This window comes from Epinephelus moara, chromosome 22 (genome assembly GCF_006386435.1).
Source record: "Epinephelus moara isolate mb chromosome 22, YSFRI_EMoa_1.0, whole genome shotgun sequence".
Classification (NCBI taxonomy): Eukaryota; Metazoa; Chordata; class Actinopteri; order Perciformes; family Serranidae; genus Epinephelus; species Epinephelus moara.
Window position 1 is genome coordinate 10,015,993 of NC_065527.1, and position 8,957 is coordinate 10,024,949.

Consider the following 8,957-nt stretch of genomic DNA (forward strand, 5'->3'; position numbering starts at 1 on the left):
GACCATGATGCCATCTACCAAAAGACAGACCACTTTCCCAAAACTGTAAACACTATTCACCTGTTTCCACACACTACAGATGTGAAGAGGAGAAGGGATATGTTTTTTTTAAAAGACCATCCATGTCATGTACTTCTTTCAGAATATTGTGACCGTTTTCAGCAAATATGACACAAAGTTATTTTGGAAAAGTGATTTTTGGTGCACTTGTCCACCCTGATAAAAATGAATGGGGAAGAAATGCACTGTCTTTAAGAGACTGTGGCATGCTCATTTTTTTAACCTGGCACAAAGGTAGTGGTGTCTTGTGAAACTAGACAACCGAAGGCATCCATTGCTTCCAACCATGATGGCATAGCTTGTTGGGAAGGGGGGAAAATAAAGCTCCAACACCTGGCTAAATTGGTGAGGGAGCAACTGGCATGGCAATTGTAAAAGGGGTCCCTTGAACTCTCACCTTAAGATATCTGAATGACAGTGGGGGACAGGAAACCTTGTTCGGGTGCATGGGACTATGAAAAAAGAGGATTATGTGGGTATTTTGAAGGCTAACATCAAGACATCTGCAGCCAGTCCAGGGTTAGGTCGTCGCTGGGTCTTCCAACAAGACAATGACCCGAAGCATACATCAAAGTTAGTCAAAAACTTTTTAAAAGACACCAAAATCAAGGTTCTGGAGTGGCCCTCTCAGAGCCCTGATCTCAATCCTATCGAGAATCTGTGGAGGGAGCTCAAGGTTCAGGTCCATGCTCGGAGACCAAGCAAACCAATAAAAATGTTCATTTGACCTTATGCAGATGTTGTCTTTGTTCTTGCGGACACACACAAACTATGAACACTTAAGGTTATGGCCCATGTCATTGGAAGGATAAGGGTTTTATTTGATTTCATAAGGGGGGCTAATAATTTTGACCTTAACTGTAGACTGATGCGAAGGTGATTCATCTAGTTATTAACTGCCTTCTTCCTGAAGCCTTCCCCACTGGCCTCTCACTAGCACCCTCAGTGGTCTGTAACATAGAAATACTAGAGAGAACAATTAAGTTAACGACAGCTCCCTTCTAAAAGGTAACAGTTGTTGTGGTTGCTGGAAATTATTTAAGCTGCAAGTTTACTTTAGCTGCTAGGGAAATGTTAAATTTTGAGTCTAGACTAACCGATAAGAGCCTTCACCTTGGATTCTGAAGAACAAGGTTGAAGGTAAAAATGCAAAAATCTTTAAAATCGATAACAGCACCTCGCTTAGGAGATTGAGTGCAAACAAGATGAGCTCAAGCACTCTTAGTAACCCCATCTCATCAGGCTCTGGCTCATCACAGGCCATGGCAACACCAAAGTTGTTGATATCTTCTCAGATGGAAAAACTTTGTTCAGCTCTAGTTCTTGTTCAGAGCAACAAAGTGTCCCCCAGCAATTGATCAGGGGATCTGCGCTTCTCTAAAACTGTGAGTTTTTATACCTTTTTCTATCCCTAGATGGACGTCCTTCATCAAATCTCCTCCTTTACTGCCGCCCTAAATGGATATCCTACATTAGATCTCGGAAAGCACAAGGCTAGCACAAGGAGAGTCACAGATGGCGCGATCACCTTTGCTATGATAAACAAGTGTTACCTGACCGAAACTTGGTGTCCCGAGACCAAAAGTTCAGTACCTTAGGTCATTATTTTAGGTCATTACAGGTCAGTACCTTAGGACCCGCATCATATGTCACTGATTCGATGAATGAACTTACGCCTCTACGTCCTTGGCATCATACACTTCTGGAGGATCTCAGTGCTTATTGGCTATCGTGGTACAAATTGGTCGCTGAAGCTCAGATATTTCAACTCTCATGAATCAACGTATGATGTGAAATCTTGCTGCTTGCTTCATTTGCGCCGCGTTTTTTGCATTGTGGGAATTTCGCGTCTAATCCGTCTTTACATTGACTTTACATCTAATTCACTGGCACAAATTGTTTTATTTGTGCTTGGTGTGAACACAACAAAACACATGTACACATTAAAACAGGATTTTTGTGGAACTGAAATTATTAACTTTTCAGGTAACAGCTCAATAGCGATACTGTAAAAACTGTAAAACTGTAAAGTAAGTCACTTAAGTATGTCAGTATGCGATTCCTTAACTCTCATATGGACATAGTTTTCAACTAGCCTGTATACTTCAACAGCATAATTAGATTACTAGAATTTAGTTATGACTTTTGGTTTTGGTGTGCCACCCCAAGATTTTTAGTGGCCCCGTGTGGCACCCCTATGAAATATTTCTGGGGGCGTCACTGCACCTGGTTTGTTGTGGCTGTGGGATAGATTGGGGTTTCTGTGTGTCCTCTGACAGTTGAGACTAAACTTGTCTCGATAAAGCATCATTTAGAGTTAGCTATGTGTCACTTTTTATGAAGCCACTGTCTGTGAAACAGGAGCTCAGCCCGCTGCAGACTCCCCAGCCTGCAGTCGTGCATGTGAACTGCATCAGACAGCGAGTCTGCAGAACAAGTCGCTACATCAGTGCGCTGCAGTGAAATCCAGCTCCCGAACACACCCTGCTGCAGCCTGCAGAGCACCCACACAGTATTGACAACACCCGCGGCTGTACCCCTTAACCGAGCAGAAAGGAAGAAACGGCGAGCCGCTGATACACAGCTAAGGTAAGATCATCTGCTCGCCGCATTTTGTCCCGCAAGAGACCAGCGCAGGTAACCTGGGACCGGACGAAGTGACATTGAAAACAGCGCTGAGGAGGTGAAACGTCAGCTTGTATTTTGCATCACAGTAGTTTGTATGGACACATTTAGTAGGAAAGAACGATATAAACCCAGTAAGGCGGCTTGTCTTAAACATCACAAGGAGTCCTGCACGGAACGGCCTGTACTTGGGCTGGGTCGGCTCCTGCAGCTGTGCCAAAATCTACTGCGGTCCCATCAGCATCATGAGTCTCTGCTGCGAACCTGCATGAACTACATGGAGCTCTGGATGCTATTCTGTCTGCATAGAGTTCATAGAAATGGGTGCTTTTGGCGGTTGCTATCTATAATTAAAAATGTCTGGAATATTCTCTAATATTTATGCAATACTCAGCCGTTAATGATTGCGAACGCCACACTATTTTTGTTGTCTCTTCGGAAGTCCTGTAGTTTTGCTGACTCAAGGCTGTAACAGTGATGTGCGTTGGCATTTAAAGTCAGGCTTCAGGCTTTGGCCTGGATCCTGCTTGTTCATCATTTATACTCTAACATCAGTGCTGATGCAGAAAATGCACCAGTGAATAATGTTGAGGCATCCATGTGCCAGGCTCACTAATCTTGCACTCATTATAGGAACTTTAATACTTACCAAATTTGCTTACAAAATGAAGCCCCTGGTGGCTATGGGCTGCCAGTCAGTTTAACACATCCAGTAAGGGGACATAATGACATTCCAGCAACCTAAAATCCACCCAGAGCGACAGTAGGGGACAGCGGGGCATTTGATCACAGTGTTGCTGATTGCCAATCCCAGAACACAGCAGAATATTATTTAGACTTTAAAATAGGGTTACAAATATGTGTGACAGGTCAGTGGATTAGATGTGACTATATTATATGTGGGGTGAATTGTTATTGTACTTTTGAACACGTACAAACATTTTTGACAAAGTAATGTTAACTCAAGGTCCACTTACTTTTCTGAGCTTTTAACTACGTCTTTCGTGTCTTCATAAGTGAAAGGAGTTTATGATGAGATTATGATTTTCACCTCCTGTCCATCCTTGTGCACATCTCACACTTTATTTATCCTAATCTCCTCCCAAACCATTTAACTACCCTCTCTGTTCATTATCTATACTCTTACTCTTTGATTGAATCCTTTTCTGCGTACTGTTTGTTTCTCCCTCTGCAGCAAGATGACTGACAAAGACCCGACACCTGCAGTGGGGACACTGTCCCCAGGCCAACTGCAGTCCCACCTGAAGATGGAGCCTAAGACTTTGGGGGTGAGCAGAAGCATTCAGAGTTTGTAACTAAACCACGTACAATATGCCATGTCAATCAGTGATTCAGACTCACATATACACACATATGCTGAATATGCATCCCATACAGAGTAACAGCTGACATAGCATGCTATAATTAAAGAGCTAATTACAAAGAGCTCTTAATTTCTGACTGTTTGCCATGTTTTTTGAATGCATCTGTAGTACTCAACATACTGATCACCTTGTCTTCCCTCTCAGGCGATCCAGGTCGTTATTGGGGCTTTGATTCTCTGTCTGAGTGCCTCCGTGCTCCAGATCCATGAGGTCCACTTTACAGGAGATGTGGCACTCTTCCTGATCGTTGTCATACAGGTCAGTTAAAGGCCATTGAATGAGAAGTTCTGTTAAACCCATCAGGTTGTCATGCTTTTGTAGTTTTCTCTGCACTTTATTAAGAAGAACTTGTATATTTGATATTAAAGAGCACCTACTGTGCAAGTTCCCAGGTTCATACTTGTATTTAACGGTTTCTAATAGAACATGTTTACAGGCTTTGGTGGTCAAAAGACACTTTATTTTCCTCATACTGTCTGTGCTGGAACACTCCATTTTATAGCCTGTCTCTTATTTCCCCCATCCTGAAAAAGCCCATTCTGCTTTGTCTGTAAATGACTCTTACAGTGAATAATGGCTCATTTAACAATGAAAAAACACCAACGGAAGTGTCTCACGCAACTGGACATGTTCCAGCAGGAATATGATCTGAAACTAAGGAGAAATTAACATCAACTTCAACAAAGATTACATGTTTTCCTGACGTTAGCATTTAGCTACATGTACGTTAACAGTGTAGCCTACTTGCACCTGGGGAATGACTGTAACGGAGAATAGTGGTGCTTCGTACAGTAAAAAACCCCCCACTTCTAAATACAACTAGATATGCTCCAGCAGGAATATGATGCACACAGCTTCATGTAGCAGTGTAGGCTATGTAATGTAAACACTTATATTAGCAGATGACCATATAAAGAAATCTGGCATATTATGATGTGTGGCCAGAGTAGAAAAAAATGTTGGAAACAAAATATTCATCTTGGTAGGAAACCTAAGATTTTTGCTCGCAGGGATTACATATACATGCGTTTACTTGATTATTTGAAATTTTAGCCACATTTAATATGAACATCCTCATTGTAACACGATATGAGACACAAAATACAGAGAAGCATTGATGGTCCCCATTAAAATCTAACTGTCATTTCTTCCAAATGCTGTGTCTTAGTAAGTTGTATTTGAACCCACCAGGTGACCTTGTCTGGCTCAGTGCTGATCCACAGCGGGAGGAGACCCACTCTGTTTTGGGTGAGTATAATGATACAGGTCACTGTTGTGCACACAAAATCAGCCACATTCATTCAGTACAGTAGTAATTCTAAGGAGCAACTCACCCTATAACACTTCGGCCTCTAGTTCGCTGTGTCCCTGATATGGGTGTGTTATGAATATTTCACTAACTCCTCCTCTTTATGTGGACAGACTCAGGACAGGATGCACACACTGTCAGACCCTATAATATTATACTGGTGCTGCACAATAAAATTCATGAACTCCCCGTTTAGTGGCTACAGCAAAAACTACTTTAGTTAATGATACAAGAAATTAAAAGAAGATGAAGTTAGATAAAGTTATGAAGTACACATACAACACTGCATCATCATTTACTTTAAGAATATTTCAAAAAATGATAGTGTTTAGTGGGGCCATCTGGGAACTGTAAGAAAGTAAACTGAGCTCAGAGATCCCCTTATTAGCTTTTTAGTGTCATTACTTGACCTGAAACATATGTGGAACATAGGTTGAGCTGACATTAAAATCCCTAAACCCTGCCAAATATGTCACCGCATTATACAAGTTAACTGCGGACATGCAAATGTCATAGACACAATCAGGGTAGCTCACATTTGAGGCTAGTTGTAAATTTTTTGTTAGTGTTGTTTTGTTGCACACAGAGATGTAGTTGACTAAAAAAGTCCACTTAAGGCTAGTTCACATTACACGATTTTCACCCCGATTTTGACATCGCAGAGGATCTTGGGAGCCACCTTGGGTCAGAGGTGAGTTGGCAGATAGTCTGCCACGAGTCGCTTCTTTTGGGCTTGTTTCCATAGCCCTGGTTGCTTGTTTCTCTCCCAAGATCTGGCAACACTGACAAGCCTGCAAGCAACAACAACAATGGCGGCGTCCACAGGATCACAGGGAGCACGTTGTGTTTGGACCCAGGCCCTGGAGGCAGATCTGATTCAGCACTGGGAAGAATATCCATGCCTTCCAGGCATGATGCAGCAACGTAAAACACTCTTTCTAAGCCCTAGTATAGTAAATGAGCACTTCTGTTAACATTTGCAGGTGAAAGTTGTCCTGGTGCTGCACCTCATCAGCGCTGCATTTGCCACTGCAGCCCTGGGTCTGATGTCCAAACACCTGCCCTACCGCCAGGACTCTTACCACTGTGAACACTGCCGCAGGCTGGAGCTGCATGCCGTGGTATTGTCTTTAAACCCTACACACACACACACACACACACACACACACACAGGCCACTATATGACTTAAATAGATTGAGGTTTTAATGATCATAAAACAATCACTGGCAAAAGAGAATAGCTACGACTGTATTGAAGCTTTACTGCTGTGAAACTGTAGTCAAGTCCAGTTACAGTCTGATTAGGACTACCATCCACAGCACATAACTGAATTACATCTTCATGATGAAGTCTTGCCTGGTGCAAGACTGAAACAATGTTTGCAGGACAGAAATATTTTATAAACCCTCTCAGGTTGTGCGACCATACTTTGTTTGAATCAAACTAGGAGCAAAGTGACAAGTGTTTACACTGTGTCACAATGTAAATGTGAAAAACACATTTACAGTCCAGAAGTGGCAGCGGTTGAGCTGCTGTCACATCATCACAGATATTTCCTGGCCACTGTGATGAGTTGATATTTCCTGCATTTTCTCATTGCCTCTCTATGCTTCTTTTATGTCATTTGAAGTGTTACAGTATGTTGACTTGAAAAGCACACTTTAATGTGTCGACCGGTAGGAGAATCACATGAATGTATGTAACTATGACTCCATAGTTGACACTACATGTTGTGAAAAAGCAGACTTTATGTTTTTTTGTCTTCACTGTCCACTGCAGCAACATTGTTTCAGGAAATGCACCGGGCTGATCGAGCAAAAGTGTAAAGTAAGTGATTGACTACTGTTACAACTAATATTTTGGTCAGATGGATTATATTGTCCTGTCTTGTAGAGTGCATGTAGGAGACAGAAATGTCTTTAAAGGAACAGTGTGTAAGATTTAGGGGGATTTACTGGCATCGAGCAGTGAGAATTGCAGATTGCAACCAGCTGAAACTTCTGGTGAAATTTCCTTCAGTGGTCATTGTTCAGGAGGTTTTTACCCTGAGCTGAATTATCTCTTCCCCTCCAAAACAAATGATGAACAAGCCATGGCTGATGCGAAAACACAAATCTAGAGCCAGTGTGCGGTTTGTCTGTTTTCAGCTACTGTAGAAACATGGTGGTGCGATATGGCGATCTACATAGACGAGGATCTGTTCCCTGTGTAGATATAAACAGCTCAGTCTCAGCTAATGAAAATACAACGATTCTTATTTTCAGGATAGTAAAGGAAACATACTTTTACATTCCAGTTCTCCCAATATATCCCTCTGAATCCTACACACTGGACATTTTAGTAACAGACAAGATGTCCCATGTCTTTTACACTTCTATTTTTTTCTTCAGTATCACAGCTAGAAACACTTTGCAGTTTACAAAGTCTTCCTGTTTTGTCACCTCATATGCTCTTGCATTTCTCTGGCTAGCTGCTGATCGACGGGATCCTGGGGACGCTGGTGATCTTTCTGGTGCTGGAGCTGTTGATCTGCATCACTGCCATGCTGTTCGGACTCAGCGTCCTAGCTGCTGGTGGAGCCCGGGTGAGCACTGATTAAAAAGTACCCAAATAATGTACGGCGAAGTTTTTACATTGGATAGTGGTGGTTGGTGTATGTGAAATATGGTTAGGTGAGATGGCATTCACTGTTTAAGAAGCTCCCACCTCTCCTTTATTTTTTGTGCTCACTTAAATGAAAATGTAATTGAGCCATTAAAAGTGAGTCTTGTTATTTCCAGTAGTCAAATTTAGTTTGGCAAAAGGCCGAGATGAAACAACTTCTTACTGTACCAAACATAACAACAGTTAAATGTGTGTGTGTTTGTGTGTGTCCTGCAGGCTCCCAGCCAGAGACCTGTCTATCCACAGACACGCCCCCCACCTGTTCCAGCTGTTCAGGTTGCTCCAGCTGTTCAGGCTGCTCCAGCTGCAGCCGAGCCATCTCAGGTACTAAGAAAACACAGTCTCTGTTAAGTACATGGTGAAGGGTGCCCAATTGAGGTTATTCCCTTAGTTGCCTTATTTGTTATGTATATTTCTGATTCACTGTTTGGCAGTGGCATATCTATGGTGCCATATATTTGGACTGCTATGTACACAATATGTTTCTTGAGCCCGGTGCACCTCCTGGACTGAAACATTTGTCTCCTCTTAGGAGAGGCCTGTGTGGCACTCTGTAGCCCCTCATGTTTTCTTTTAATTCCACTGTGTTCATAATCAGTTTTGGGAAGATTACTTTTGAAATGTAATAGGTTACGGATTACTAGTTACCCTATTAAAGGGATAGTGCACCCAAAAATGAAAATTCAGCCATTATCTACTCACCCATATGCCGATGGAGGCCCTGGTGAAGATTTAGAGTCCTCACATCCCTTGCAGAGATCGGCGGGTGGAGCGGCCAGCACACCTAATGGCAGACGGCGCCCCAGACTAACGTCCAAGAACACAAAATTGAATCCACAAAGTATCTCCATACTGCTCATCCGTAGTGATCCAAGTGTGCTGCAGCCGCGACATAAAAAGTTATTTCGAAAAA

The 8,957-nt window shown here is 42.4% G+C and overlaps 1 protein-coding gene across 3 annotated transcripts in view; it reads left to right on the forward strand.

Annotated features, from left to right (window-relative positions):
* The first annotated feature begins 2,453 nt into the window (after positions 1-2,453).
* The window catches only part of si:dkey-81h8.1 (uncharacterized protein LOC100034657 homolog), a 10,642-nt gene continuing 4,138 nt past the window's right edge, over positions 2,454-8,957 (forward strand). The window contains exons 1-8 of one of the 3 annotated variants that reach the window (XM_050034544.1): positions 2,454-2,743; positions 3,881-3,974; positions 4,215-4,328; positions 5,262-5,318; positions 6,363-6,500; positions 7,160-7,207; positions 7,851-7,964; positions 8,261-8,368. In XM_050034544.1, coding sequence (XP_049890501.1) covers positions 3,885-3,974; positions 4,215-4,328; positions 5,262-5,318; positions 6,363-6,500; positions 7,160-7,207; positions 7,851-7,964; positions 8,261-8,368 — 669 coding nt within the window. In that variant the 5' untranslated portion in view covers positions 2,454-2,743; positions 3,881-3,884. The remainder of the gene's footprint in view (positions 2,744-3,880; positions 3,975-4,214; positions 4,329-5,261; positions 5,319-6,362; positions 6,501-7,159; positions 7,208-7,850; positions 7,965-8,260; positions 8,369-8,957) is intronic. The other 2 variants (XM_050034543.1, XM_050034545.1) reach the window with 2 other exon arrangements.